Source organism: Thamnophis sirtalis, unplaced genomic scaffold, assembly GCF_051295495.1.
Source record: "Thamnophis sirtalis isolate CommonGarterSnake01/CBP01778 unplaced genomic scaffold, rThaSir2_p1.2 scaffold_7, whole genome shotgun sequence".
NCBI lineage: Eukaryota > Metazoa > Chordata > Lepidosauria > Squamata > Natricidae > Thamnophis > Thamnophis sirtalis.
Window position 1 is genome coordinate 62,074,716 of NW_028261387.1, and position 15,395 is coordinate 62,090,110.

Here is a 15,395-nt window from a genome sequence, read left to right on the forward strand (position 1 = left end):
CGGTGGAGAGGGTACGAATCTCCACGGGGAGCTCGTTCCAAAGGGTCGGGGCGACTGCTGAAAAGGCCCTCCTCCTTGTAGTTGCCAGCCGACACTGGCTGGCCGATGGAATGCGGAGGAGGCCCAGTCTATGCGATCTTATAGGTCGTAGGGAGGTAATCGGCAGAAGGCGGTCTCTCAAGTATCCAGATCCACTGCCATGTAGGGCTTTATGGGTGAGTAAAAGCACCTTGAAGCGCATCCGGAGATCGACAGGTAGCCAGCGCAGCTCGCGGAGGATAGGTGTTATGCGGGTGAATCGGGGTGCACCCGCGATCACTCGCGCGGCCGCGTTCTGCACTAACTGAAGTCGCCGGATGCTCCTCAAGGGCAGCCCCATGTAGAGCACATTGCAGTATTCCAGCCTAGAGAGCACAAGGGCCCGAGTGACTGTTGTGAGTGCCTCCCGGTTCAGGTAGGGTCGCAACTGGCGCACCAGGCGTACCTGGGCGAATGCCCCCCTGGTCACAGCCGTTAAATGGTGGTCGAATGACAGCTGTGGATCCAGGAGGACTCCCAAGTTGCGGACCCTCTCTGAGGGGTGTAAAATTTGACCCCCCAGCCTGAGTGTTGGAATATTGGCCAAATCTTTGGGAGGGAAACACAACAGCCACTCGGTCTTTTCTGGGTTGAGCACAAGCTTGTTAACCCTCATCCAGTCCATAACGGCTTCAAGACCCCGGCCCATCACGTCAACCGCTTCATTGATTTGGCACGGGGCGGACAGATACAGTTGAGTATCGTCCGCATATTGATGGTATCTAATCCCGTGCCTGCGGATGATCTCTCCCAGCGGTTTCATGTAGATGTTAAATAGTAGGGGGGATAAGACCGAGCCCTGCGGCACCCCATAATTTAGGGGCCTTGGGGACGATCTCTCCCCACCCACTAACACCGACTGCGACCTGTCCGAGAGGTAGGAGGAGAACCACCGTAGCACGGTGCCTCCCACTCCCACCTCCCGCAGTCGTCGCAGAAGGATACCATGGTCGATGGTATCGAAAGCCGCTGAGAGGTCAAGAAGGACCAGGATGGAGGAATGTCCTTCATCTCTGGCTCTCCAAAGATCATCCATCAATGCGACCAAAGCGGTTTCTGTGCTGTAACCGGGTCTGAAGCCTGACTGGAAGGGGTCTAAGTAGGAGATGTGAGTTTAAGAATACCTCCATATTGTGTACCAGTTTTGAAGGGAAAACTGCAAGCTTATTCATGGATGCCACTGCTCTCAAGGGATCCAAAACCATAACCACTCATTGTCAGGATCAAGCTTGAGCATTTTGCTTCCAGAATGTCCACACCTCCAGACACTGGGAAAAGATGTACAGGGGTGTGTGCGTGTTTAACACAACAGTATTTTAATGAACTTGAAATGAATATTATGTTTTGTAAACATACAGTTCAAATATTAAAAAATGAAATTAAAACTCTACATCCAGTTAAATTCCTTTTATATAAAACCAACAACCTAACAGTTCTTGTTTGAGCTACGGCATGTATTTCAAGGCTGAAATATAAATACTTTACTATCTTGATATCAGGAAAAGGCTCTCCAAGCAGTGTCAAGATATAAACAGTTCCTCTCGCTACCACAGCATGATGGATTAGTTGTCTGTGAACTCGGAAAGCTGTGAGGCATACATAGCAAGTATATGATGGATAAAGTGGTATTGTTCACTGGTTTGTATCATTCCACCTCTGCAAACAAAGAAAATCATTTAAATATACTGGGAAGAACAATACATTTGTTTTGCAAACAGTGGCTATCTTACATCATTTACAATCTTTGCAGACCATAGCAGAGCACCTTACAAAGCAGGTTGAGAATTACATATGCTTTGCAAAACAATTCAATTGCAATGCCTCTTCAAGAAATTGCAAAAAATCTTGTAAAATAAAACATCTACAGATTAAATAATGAGGACTGAAACTATAACCTTTAAAACTTCTTAAATAAAACTAAAATAGCATTACTAAACAGATTGGATCCTGCAACATTATCCTGAGATATGTATATTTGGCTTCATTCATAAAGAATGCATTCTTTAATGCATTTGATATATAAAGAATTGCATACATTTCTTGGCACTGTATTTTGCTCCATGATCTCCTGAAGCACAGTACAAGTTGCACTAATAATGTTATGTCACATTGTCATACATTCTTGTACCACATTTAGAGCTATAACATTTTACCACAAGTGTTACATTGAAATAATTTTAATGGGGCTTGGTAGGTTACTTGATTTATCACAACTCTATATAGAAGTGGAGATTAAATCTAATGTAACAATACATAAATAAGTTTATTACTGGATATCATTTGTTTGGTGCCTTTGTGTATAGGGTGACAATACAGAATAAGACAAATACAAATCTTAGATTGAGATACGCAAAGTGAGTCTGATTTGTTTAGGAATAAAACTTACTTATTTCTATGTATCTACTGAAAAGATGTCATTGGCAGTACCAGATCATGAACCCTATTATGTTTCCTACAAAAATGCCTGGGATACATGACTCACCATAAACTGGCTTGTTACAAAAGCATTAATGACCGCTGTGATTTTGCTTGAATACTTAACCAACTAATTTCATTACTTTCATATCAAATTATCTGCATTTAGGAAACTACATTTATCAAGATGCTTCCAAACAGCTTCAAAGTATGTACTATAGCATGATGTAGAAGTTTCAATACGTTTAACTTGATTGGAAAATATTGTTAAGTGGATAGTATACATACAAAACAAAAAGATATGCTAACTAGAGACCCCTTCAGTTTTTCTTGAAATAGTCTCAGAACTTCGCCTATATACCGCTCTTCATCCATACCTGTCTATGCGTAGCTGGCAGACAATTCCCAAAATATCTACTTCTCCTTTGTCCTTTAGTTGCTGGCATCCAATCTGAATAGCAATAAAGCAGCCTGTCCGTCCAATGCCTGCACTAAATAGAACAACAACTACATGTCAGATTGCATTTTTGGTGATATGAAGGAGAAAGGTGTAGAAATATATCTGACCATCAAAAGTGTTTGCTAGATCTGTAATTGCATCATTTCAGAATGGAGATTTCAAATATCCAACACTATGGAGCTACAAGAAGAATTTCTCACCTACAGTGCACAACAATTGGTCCCTCGTTTTGGGCAGCCGTTAGAATTTTCTCCACCTCAAAAATCAAATGCAAGAGCACCTTGGCTGATTCTGGTGTCCTCTGGTCTGGCCAGGATGAGAAGACAATGTGTTTCACAGTGCGAAATTCGTCTTTGAACTAAAAATCATGATGAAATACAAGCTAGCATTACTTTTACTCTTTCAAGTATTCACATATATGTGCCTGCATCTATCCAAGAGAGAAAATATCAAGGTGCTTATTGGAATTCCAAAACATACAGCTACACAAACATCTTTAAGGAGACAAAAGTCCTGAGGGGAAAACACCTCCCTTCCTCACAATAACCTCATGACAACTAAGTGAGTGAATGAAATGCTAAATGAAATGGTCATTAATAATTTTAGACAGAATAAAAATTAAGTGGGAAATTAAATGAAAGGGAATATTCTGTCTACAAATAGAAAATAAAATAGAAATAATCCAGATTGCAAAGTTTTGTGCCTGGTGCATTCATATACACTAATAAGTACCAGAAAGGAATTTCTTATACAGCCAAAATGGTACCATCATTTTGGTACCATATATACATGTATGTATGTATGTATATAATACAGTATAATAAAATAGATATAATAATAGATACATAATGCAATAACATAAAATATTATATACATAATAACAAAGTAACAAAGCTCAAAGAAAGAAACATGAAAAATAATTCAAAATAAATGGTTTATTAAGAAAAACAAAATGTATACCGTGTTTCCCTGAAAATAAGGCAGGGTCTTATTTTCTCTTGACCTCCGAAATATGGCCTTAGCCTTATTATCGGGGGGGGCGGGTATTGTTTTCGAGCAGCTGGTATATGGGGTGGTTGAGAAGCGAGGCACACGTCTTACCTTTCCAGCTCCATCACATTCCTTACCGTTGTGTCCAGGAAAACACCCTTCTCGTGAGTTCAATAAACTCGCGAGAAGGGCTTTTTTTTACAAAGTGTTTCCCAGGATACAATGGCAAGAAACACAATGGAACTGTAAAGGTAAGATGTTCCGGGACGCAATTTGGGGGTTGGTAGGTGGGGCAGTGGATGGGGCAGTGTGGAAGCTCCTGCAACCTGCCTATTCCTTTGTCGGAACAGCAAATCTCCACTACCTGCCAGAGGATGAAACGGTGGGAACCAAGCACCTTCCTGTGCCTCGAAAGCAGCTTCGCCCAGGTGCTGGTATGGGGATTGGTGATGGCCGTGGCCCACTGGCAGCATGAGGGTGTGGATGATGCCCAACCTGCTGCAGGCCTGGTGGACAGAGTAGCTGAGATTGGCCTTGTGTGGCCGCCATCTGCTTCATCATCAGCACCATGTTCTGGCACTGCTGCAGAGCCGCCTGGAGATCCGAGCCCAGCGGCAGCGGAAAATGCTCAGGCACTGGTGGCATGAAGTCCCCCGGCAGGATAGGGGAGAGCAACAGGTGGCTTTCCAAAGTGGCTGTGCATGCCTGCGACACCACCACTCCACGAATTGAAACAGGACACTGGTGCGCAGGAATTCTGCCTGGCCAGGAGAGCCGGGGGCAGTGGCTGGCTTCCCGAATAGTTGAGGAAGCACCCGCCATTCAGGCAGCAGGCGCTGGGTTCCAGCCTGAAGCCACCGCCGAAGTGGGAGACTGGTGCATGGCCGGCCAGGCAGCGGGCCGCCAAAGAATCTATGGATTGGCTGGGCCTGGCCAACTCCAGAAGGCCGCTGTGGGGTGCATTGAAACCATCAAAGCCTTCCTCGGACAAAATCAGGTTCATGGCAGGGTCATTTTAGTAGTTGGGGTGGGGGTATTTTAGCCCATGTTTTGAAAAGCCCGATTGGGCTTAGTATCAGGACATGTCCTATTTCCAGTAGCAGTTTAACTTAAGGGGCAGGTTTTGACAATACTTGCATAGAGGTTTGGAGGGAAGGGTGAACTGTGCAGGAAAATCATCCTGCCAAAGCTCTTCTTCATCAATAAAAAAAATTATACCTGCAGGGAAAAGCTACGAATGGTGTAGTCATCACATTCCCAAATGTCTTGCACTTGAATTCTAAATGGTCCATAGGATGCTTCTCTTTCAGGCCAGTAACAGATACATTTCTGAAATTATAAAGGTAGGGATTCTCATCCATAAAGATGTCAACCAAGTGGCTGACACTAAATCCCCAAAGAAAAGAGGAAATTAGAACTAACATTTACTGACCTATCTCCCCATAGCAAATGGGCTGCAGGAGTGGTTCTACAAAGCAAACAATAGCAAGCTCGCTGAGGCTCAGAAACCCCACATGTGAGTTTTTAATGCATTTTCTAAAGCTTCCCTATGGAAAGAAAAGGCTTAGGAAAATCTTAGCGTTAAAAAAAATACACTTGAGATGTAGCTATTAATACTCCCTTGCCACCACATTTGTATTCATTAGGTCTGCAGAGATTTGTGCTGGCTAACAAAGCTTCCAGAAATAATAAAGCCACAATCTCGGCACATTTGCCAGATGTTCCTTTCTTGTTTTTTATTTTTAAACAATTGCACATGCAGGGCCCATGGGTGGGCTTCAAAAATTTTAGCAAAAGGTTCTTTGCCTGGTTCTGGGTGGGCGTGGCCATGGTGTGTGTGGCATAGTTGGCCTCCTGCAACATGGCCCTGTCCGAGCTCCAGAAGCTTTTCTCAAGCCTCTGTGAGAGCAAAAATGCCTCCCCAGGCTCCAGAGGCCCTCTGGAGTCTTCCCGAACTTCTAATAGGCCCATTTTTTGCTCTCCCTGAGCCTCCGCAAGCACCCTGCACTTACCTGCATCCAAAATGGGCCACATGGGAACTCCTGGGAGGGCTGGGTGGGGCGGGGCCAGCCAGGAGTGGGATTTGGGGGTTCTCCAAACTGCACAGAATCTTAGCTGGAGGTTCTCCTGAAACCTAGTGAACCCCCAGCAGCCCATCCCTGCCAGGGCCCTTGTTTAGCAATAAGTTAAACAATAAGCAATAGGTTTAGCAATAAGCAACCTTCCTGCACATCAGTAGGTGATACCAAAACTCCTTCCAGAAGTCTCATACAACACCTTTCAAAACTTCATGCAGAGGTATCATCCATCTGCAAAGGAGAAACCACTATAAAAAACCACTTCTGCTCTAGAAGTCATTAGTTGAAACTAAGAGAAAGCAAAGCACCAAAACTGGGAAAGAAAAAAAAATTAGTAGGAAAGCAGCTTCAAAATATGAGCAAGACTTTGTAATGGCAGCTTATCTTGCAAAGAGTGGATCTTTACAGAGGCAGAAGAAGGACAGCTTTATAAGTTCATAGGCCAGAAGGGGACATTTAGTGAGTCAAATTTGGCCTGAAACTGGAGTTTTAGGATCTCTGAGTTAAAAGACAGCGTATAAACATTTCATTCAATTCATTTAAATTCGTAAAAATAGCCTCATTACTCCATGAGAAGAAAATAATCCAGAATATTACAAATCTTGAATCTGAAATCTTGCAGAAAATATAATAGCATTATGTGTTCCTCTAGAATAGCCAAAGTATGCCACAATATTACTATGGCTATAGGTGGCTATTTATTAGGTTTCTGAATATTTTGCCAATGTTAGATACTAGCAATTGTTATAATGGTTTCCACCAAGGTCCTCTGTTCCAGTGGGAACAGAGGTTTAATCTCATTGGTCGAAGGGTCTGACAGCTCCCTATAAAAGGGCTGCTGTCAGACTAAACCTTTTCTGGATTGTACATACTTGTTCTGTTACAATAAAGAGCTGTTGTTGCCTTTAGGCTGAGTGTGCCTTTCCATTACCCAATCTAACAGCCAACTTGCATATGACTATGTACAGATGTTATACTATAGCAATGGCACTGATCTCCAGAAATCCCTTCCAAAGGACACAGAACCCAGGATAAACACAGAAAACTTTGAAACTTCTCATTAATCAGCATTGGTATACATCTCTACAACAATACCTCTTTTGTTTCTTTGAGTTTGGTGAGCATAACTATGAGTGGAGTTTCTTCTTGCCACACCATTGTCCAGAAGTCATTGATTGTATTTAGCATGGGTCCCTGTGTGGCAATATAGGCCTTCTTCTGGCTCGCATAACCCTAGACAATGGGAAAGAAATAACAACTATGAACTAATAAGAAACACCAGAGCCACCATCTTTGTTATTCTCACCTCTAAATAATTATCTGGCTCACCCGGATGTAATTTGCATTTATGTAAGACTCCTCTTCTTGGCTGTTGACTCTCTTGAGACAGACACGGCTCTGGGGATCTAGAAGAATATTTTAGTTAGGTGAGATAGCTAAGGGCTTAATATAGCATTTACTATCAGTTGGGCCAAACTATTCCACAGAAAAATGGTTTTGAAATATTTCTGGTTTCCTATCAGTTTGGTTTGGGGCCTTTATTTCACCCACTTTTCATTACAAATATACAGTTATAATCTAATTATAGGAGTATAAAAGGGATTTCAAAACCCTATATTTAAAAAAAAGATGACAAAAATAAAAAGTCCAGGAGTTAAATGCCTACTGGGCTGAACCAATAGTTTTTTTCCCCTGATACCTTGAGTTTCTAAAGTTCCTCTCATAAGTAAAAACAAGTATTATTTTATTTCTCTTAAACTTGGAGGAATGTGCATCCTACAACAAAGTGGCCCAACTGGGAATTTTATTCATCTTTTTTCCACATTAAATTATATTTTCCTTTACAGTCTTGTGCAAGAATGACAGCATCAGCAAGAAATTCTTATGTATGTGTAGGAATGCTTGCATTTTATCACACCACAGCTTTAAAAGCAGCCTTCCCCAACCATCCAGGTAACTTGGATTTTACTTCACATTATTTCCATCCAGCCAAGCCTGGGGATAATGGGAGCAGAAGTTAAAAATTTCTGGATTGGCTTTTCCACAATTTACAACAGTTTCAGCATTCAGTACTTCTCAGAGCAATAAATAATTTTTGATTCCCTGTAACTGAAAGAAAAGGAGCTACAACATGCTCAAAAATAGCACACAAGGCTCAAAAATATAGGAATATGATATTGCTTTATTATACCTATATTTCAAATTTTACCATTCTACTGAAGAATTCAAGTCATCCTTTTCTGTTCTTTTTTTTTCACTGAGATATCCCACTAGAGAGAAATTGTGCTTCCAATTTCCAATGAAACGTTTATTGCACAAGAGCCGAGGTGGCGCAGTGGTTAGGGTGCAGTACTGCAGCCACTTCAGCTGACTGCTAGTTCTGCAGTTCGGCGGTTCAAATCTCACCAGCTCAGGGTTGACTCAGCCTTTCATCCTTCCGAGGTGGGTAAAATGAGGACCCAGATTGTGAGGCAATATGCCGACTCTGTAAACCGCTTAGAGAGGGTTGAAAGCCCTATGAAGCGGTATATAAGTCTAACTGCTATTGCTATTGCTAATCATTCTGTCTTATTCATGGAATTCTACTGGAGCCCTTGAATATATTGTCTTCTATTACTTAGAACCTTTCCATATTTCTTTGATATTTCATACCCAAGGAATGGATGATTCACTTAACTGGTAGCGTTAGGAGTCCTCCATCCAGAAGTACCCTTTGTAACTACTTCATGTTCTACAGTGATGTTCCATGTGTGGCAGGTTTCTCCAGTTCAGTACTCTACATTCCATTTGTCCAACCAAGCATTCTTCAGAACTGTTTGGACTAACATTCTAGACTTCCCACCCTGTATGATATATTGACCCCCTCAGGGATTTCCAAATGCCTATCCTGCTTTTTGTCATTTTATTCAGCGGATTGAAAACTATTTTCTGAAATCTAAAATAGGAACTTTATCACCTGATATAGAAACGTTGGCTGACAGCTATGTTCCCTGCTGATATTAATGACAGCTTCAAACTCTGAGCCATGCATCCTCAAGACACCTGACAGGAGATTTTACTGAAAACAGGGATCTGCCAGTGTTGCAGAAACCATGCTCTGCAGTAGGTTATGCAATTTAAATCTGGAGTCAAAACTCAACGTTCTTTGTTTTTCTTTCCCAATCCCAGTTTCTTTCTGTTCAAATATGACTGCAAAGTAAACATACTTGGTAGGATGGATTTGTATCTATCCTTCGCTGCCCGACCAGGAATGTTGAGTTCTTCTGGAGTGATGAAGTTTGAGGGGATTTTCTGTTAAGGAGGAATTGCTGAATTAATTCCCTTTTGGCATGGTACCCAGAGAGTTGAAAACAATATCATCAGGGCCTTTTATTTTTTCAAGTAGGCAGTTTCCCAGTCCCATCTTCCCACAAAGAGAGCTCAGCAGAAAGGAGGTGGGGGGAAATGCATAACTCAGAATTACTGCTCTGCTCAGTTGCTGCTGTCTAAGATTCATGACCAACTATACTAATTCAGCCTCAGTCTAAATCAGGGCAGTGATATTTAAAGTCAAACTTGGTGCCTGAATGGCATGCCAGAGTTCCACTGGAAAAAGTAGGCAAGCGTGCGCGCGCGCGCGCACACACACACACACACACAAACCTGTTAAGATTCTCAGCCCAGCTAGCAATTTTTACTGTGTACTTTAAGCAGCTGATTCTCCTCTGTGATATTTTTTAAATTTCCATTGCAGTTCAACCCTGTATTTCCTTTTCCTACAATTCCCTCCGCTTAAAGACACTTCGCTTTATATTACTTAAGCTTGGTACTAAGTGGTAATTGATTTTTGACATAATCAGTATTCCTGCTCTGGGAACTATCTACTCTACATGCATTACTTGATGTTCAAACACATTTTGAGGGCCCAGTAGAGCATAGTTGCTGTGTGTGAGAGACGGGGTGGGGGTGTCAGAATGACAAAAGCAGCATTGCACCATTATGCTGCAAATCCTGCCCATTTTGTATGTGCATCAGGACTGCACATATGCTCTAAAGGTTTAATTATTTTGACAAAAGCAGGACGTTTCTACAGATGCCTGAGAGAGACCTACAGATCTCATACCTCTCTACCAGCTATCTCTAGCCTAGGAAAAAGGCTATTTGATCCTGCTACTCATACTGGGAATCACTTAGGGGCAGCAGGAAGGAATTGACGCACTGGAGGAGCTTAAACTGGAATCAAATCAGGCAGTTGGTAGGCAGTTTTGGGAATCTCACCGCAAACTCCTCTTGAAGCTCTTCCAGATTGAAGCTCCATTCCTGGAGTTTCTTCTGTGTTAGGACATGACTGGCAGTGTTCAAAAACTGCACTGTGACATCTCTAGGAGTGGAGATTTGCACAATGGGTTCAGTGTTGCTCAGAGAACTCATGTCCAACACCAATGACACATTGGAACCCCTTCTGCAAGACAAAAAAAATCCTGGTTACAGACCATCAAACTAGAGAAAGCAGCCTATGCTATAGCAGCTGACAAAATGAGATTGTTGTGCTGACTATCACAAAAACAATTGTTGTTATCAAAATGATTTGGCCTGAATCAATATTCAGCCCTATCTCTATTAACCACACCCATTCACTTTCCTCCAAAGTCAGGAAGAAAGTATTTCCATATGAGAAGCACTGCCCCCACATCCCGTACCATGACTCAGCAATGGGACAGGTTAGGGTTGCTGCCTGCATACGCTGTAATAACAGGTAGTTTCAGACCAACAGTTGGCAGAAACTCTGCCATCTTTTCCCTTCCCATCCTACATCACCTATCAATTGGAAAGCAAATTCCAGTTGCCATAACAGGACTTCTGCTCTGGCGGGCCTTAGTGCTTTGCCAGAAGAGCCACTCCAAGTTTTTCTGTATGCATGTATATATATTTGCATCAAGCTTCTGATTTGCATGATGCAGGGTGCTCAGCAACTCAAACTGCAGTGGCTTAATCCTGGCCTGGTCATTGAAAATTATGCAATGGCTTCACTGTTGCCCACTTTATGTTTGTGCAGTAACTCAATGAGCTGTCTGACTTTCAGATAAATTATTTGCAGGAAGTGTGTGTTGGAACACATCTTCTGGTCTTTCTGTGCCAATTTCTGTGACTTCCAGAAAGTCAGTATTCTACAGTATGTCAGAACAACCTCGGTCAGTAACAGTCAAGTATCTGGTGCATCTGGCAACTATACAAAAATGGCCAAGGAGACTCAAGAGTTCACCAACTGAAAGGTAGCAGGGAGACTTGCAATTACCAAGCGTAGTCTAGTAAATCATTAAAACCTGCAAGGGTTTCTTCCTCCTTCAAACCTAGAATGTCTGCATGGGAGGGCTTATATTAGCATAGGATGGGAAAAATTGTTTTAAACAAAAAGATACCGTTTTGACATTTTCTAACCACTAAAAAAGTGGGGGTTAAATGCACAGATAGGAGCCATGAAAGAGAAGGTCTTCCCTCACCTTTCAGACAGATCCTGTGGCAGTAGAAGCATTTTGAAAAGACCTCTGCTGCTGATTGGAATAACTAGTCCTGTTCATCATGACAGACTCTAAGGTGATTAGTATATTAATTGTCAATGCCAATTTGAAATATATCCAGCTTTTTCAGTATACAGGTATCATATAATTCCCATAGTTAACTGTTGTGGCCCAGCAGGAGCCGTTGGAGCTTCCACCAGACTCCAACAGCGAAGGGCCCTATGAGTCGGCTCTGGAGGATGTGGAGGACCCTGGACAGGGTTCCGACTCCAAGCAGGGCACAGAGAGGCTGGTTGGCCACCAGGAGGCACCTGAGCCTTGGACCAGTGGGGAGGAGACAAGGGAGAGGGATCCGGATGCCAGTAGTGAGTTGTTCCTGGATGCCTGGCACCGAAGGGCTAATAGGCGTCAGGAACAGATGTGCAAGTACAGGAGGTAATTGCACTCAGCTGGTGGTCATTAGGCTCCTTTCCAGACTATAAAAAGACTGCTTGTGCACAGGCCCCTCTTGCAGAAGTCAACGCATTGACAAAAAGTTGGAGAACTTTTGTAACTAGCTTGGCAGGCTGGATTGCTGCCAAGACTTGTCTGAGTTGCTGCCAAGGTCCTTATCTGTTTGTTATGCTTGGCTTTCAGCCACCGAGGTTTTGGTTTCTTGCTAATAAAGTACATTCCAGTTAAGCTTGTCTCGGCATTCGTTACTGGACGGAGGAGGGGGTCAGAACAGTTAACCATACAATACTACATTTTGCACCAGCTGCAATTTCTGGACAATTTTCAAGGGAGCCTTCTGTAGAAAGTGTTAGTGTAGTTAAGTAGCCAAGGCATGGATAACTGCTAACAGGTCTGCTCAAGAATTATGTATTTGTTAGATTTTTTTTCTATTTCCTTTATTATGTTTAATAAGAAACTCAAGATGGTGAACATACATAATACCTTCTTCTTTCTATTTTCCACACACCAACAAGCTTGTGAAGTGAGTTGGGCTACAAAAGAGTGACTGCCCCTGTTTTTACCCCAGCACCTTAACCAAAACACGAAACTGGCTTAGCAGCACATCAGTCACAGTTGCTCTGAATGGCAAATACAGTAATAGTTGGGCAGTCAAAAAAACCTCTCAAATCTTGAATCTGCTGAGGAGTACAGTCTTATCTAGAATAGGCTTCACTTCTGTTCGCCAAACAATTTTCTCCTTACCAATAGCTTCTGACTTCTAGCATATCTGAATCTAATTTTAGCTTCTACTCACTCAATTCAACTTAATTATAACATTAGTTAGCCTTCAAAGATTATAGTTGCTTTCTTACAATTGGTGGGAGCAGTAGAACTGGGTGTCATCAGCACCCAGATATGCATGCTTTTGTTGAATTATCTCCTTTGGAATGATTAGCTACCCCCCTAATCAGATGGGTTTCCAGGAAGGAAGTTTCAAGTCCTGCCTTCGTTAATGATCAACAATATTTCATCTAATATTTAATGGAAGATTGTCATCGACTTCACTGGGAAGAAGAGAAGCTAAATCAATCACAGCATTAAAGCAATACTTAAATACGTACCAGGTCCCCAGGACTTTGACTACAGAGGTATTAGGACTACAAACCTGAAGAACCCATGTCAAGCCACTTTATGCCAACAAAATGATTGATTAAAATAAAGCAAAACAAAACCTCTACCTCACCAAAAACAGAAGTACATACCATTGAATGCCACCTGGTCTTGATTAAACTGCTATGGAAACTGTGGTTTTAATATTTACACATTCATGTGTAAATTAGCCACTACAGCTTGCATGCTTAGTAGCATGTATGAAACTGGCTGAAACTAGCTAACTCAGACCTATTCAACAAACCATAGTGAAGCATATGGTTTGTTATAGTGGTGGGATTCAAAAATTTTTACTACCGGTTCTGTGGGCATGGCTTGGTGGGTGTGGCAGGGGAAAGATACTGTAAAATCTCCATTCCTTCCCCACTTCAGGGAAGGTTACTGCAAAGTCCCCATTTCCTCCTGATCATCCAGAACTCGGGAGGCAGAGAATAGAGGCAGATGGGGCCAGTCAGAGGTGGTATTTACCAGTTCTCCGAACTACTCAAAATTTCTGCTACTGGTTCTGCAGAACTGGTCAGAACCTGCTGGATACCACCTCTGATTTGTTAGCATAACTTTGTGCTTTGTGAATGAACTATATAACAGTCTATTTCCCTAAATGTTCAGGTAGTTCTTGACTTATAATTGAGCCCATAATTTTGGTCACAGGTCATGGCAGTAGTAAAGCAAGTCACCATTTGACTGAATCAGACACATGACCTTTTTTGCGGCAGTCATTAAGTGAGCATTGTGGTTGTAAAGTAAACACTATAGTTGTTAAGCAAACCCATTGTTCATTATAGGGCTGGTTTTGATGGAAACCAAAAGTAAATGCCGGTTTCCATCAAACATGTCATAAATCAACGCAGGCTAGTTGCCAAGTGCCCAAAATGTGGTCATCTGACTGTGATGGAGAAACGTGGATGTTGGAACTTCAAAGCTGGGTTGTAAGTCCCATTTACAGGATCCATTGCAACTTTGAATGGTCGCTAAGTGACTGGTCCTAAATTGAGGACTACCTGCATCCATTTTAATTTATTTAATCAGCATTCCCAGCTTTATGCTCTCTATTACTCCTATAATTCCCAGCTATGATAACCAGATTCAGCAAAGCTATACATCGTGTTGGAGAATTTTAATTTTGTCTAATAGAAACAGCAGAATACTTAACTTACATCTAGAATCTCAGAACCTATGCATGGAATTTGGAGTACTACTGACTCACCGATCTTGCAGGCGCACATGTTTCTTAACTTCCTGATTGCTGTGGGTAGCCTTTTCCATTCTCAGTTTTCTTCTTGTTTGCTTCTGCAGCATGCAGAAACTATGATTTCTCAGACATGCTGAACAGGCCAGGACTGGGCTCTGCTAGCAAGGATTCGTTGAACTTAGGTAAGAGAGGCCAGTAATCACAGGAAGAATGAAGCTCAATGAAGCCATGTCTCCGAGAAAGCACCTAGAAAACATTCAAGGAAACTGATCATTACTAAGAACTTCACTGTCTTTCTATCATCCGAAGGACAAACCCCAAGTACAGCAAACCCCATTTAAATCAGACACACCAGAGCCTTGTCCAGAAGATGCCAGTTAACTTGGTGTTTTTGAAAAAAATGTTTAAAAAGCCAAAGGGAGAGAAACATTTGCAACTCAGTCCAACAAATGTGTTTGGGGAAAATCAAAAGCCCACTGAATAAAATGGGTACTCTTTGTTTGAGGCTATGGCAGATTCAGTGGACAGAGGAGATCCTTCACTTATTCCTTGCTCCAGATATATGAGGACTGGAGGAATACTATGCAGTTTGTTCGTTGCCCCATATTTTGCAGCTTTGTTCTCCATCTTCATATTCCCAAGAAATGATTCCCTTAAACTGAGATGTTCTCCCCTGCCTGTCCTTTCCCATAAAATCCCCTCTCACCTCATTCTGCCAGTAACTTCATCATCTCTAAGGCTTCAACTAGAGTCTGTGGCTCTAGGAGATGTACATGCAGAGTGAAAAGAAAGTGAATACAGGAAATTCCTTATCTCTGAGGCTGGTGGTTGCTCTTTGACACTTCCTCCTCTTGCTCCACCCTTATAGCCACCCACACACATTCTGGCCACAACTTCACAGTTCCTTCCACAGATACCTTCAGTTCTTGGTGAACTTTTGCAAGGCTGCCTGGACAGTTAGACCCTACCAGTTTTTGCTTTAGGATGATCAGATATTTCTATTATTTTTACAACCAAGAATGCAGTAATTCACTTGGTATACTTATTGCAGTCTAGAATATAATACCACTCTATTGACA

General features: G+C 42.2%; 1 protein-coding gene across 1 annotated transcript; it reads right to left on the minus strand.

Moving 5' to 3' along the window:
* Window positions 1-1,371: 1,371 nt before the first annotated feature.
* Window positions 1,372-15,115, minus strand: PTPN7 (protein tyrosine phosphatase non-receptor type 7). The gene is made up of 10 exons (XM_014053888.2): window positions 15,023-15,115; window positions 14,332-14,562; window positions 10,279-10,462; window positions 9,228-9,312; window positions 7,351-7,427; window positions 7,117-7,254; window positions 5,162-5,272; window positions 3,154-3,311; window positions 2,871-2,984; window positions 1,372-1,734 (listed from the first exon to the last, which is right to left on the minus strand). The coding sequence occupies exons 2-10, from the start codon at window positions 14,421-14,423 to the stop codon at window positions 1,641-1,643; spliced, it is 1,053 nt and encodes a 350-aa protein (XP_013909363.2). The 5' UTR covers window positions 14,424-14,562; window positions 15,023-15,115; the 3' UTR covers window positions 1,372-1,640.
* Between the last annotated feature and the right edge of the window lie 280 nt (window positions 15,116-15,395).

What these genes read in the sequence shown, in the direction of transcription:
- PTPN7 (XM_014053888.2), bottom strand. Translation starts at nt 14,423, where the DNA reads ATGCTGCAGAAGCAAACAAGAAGAAAACTGAGAATGGAAAAGGCTACC. An exon ending in CATGTGCGCCTGCAAGATCG is followed by an intron (nt 10,463 to 14,331) that starts GTGAGTCAGTAG and finishes TTTGTCTTGCAG; the next exon opens with AAGGGGTTCCAATGTGTCAT. An exon ending in TGCCAGCTACGCATAGACAG is followed by an intron (nt 1,735 to 2,870) that starts GTATGGATGAAG and finishes CTTTGTTTGCAG; the next exon opens with AGGTGGAATGATACAAACCA.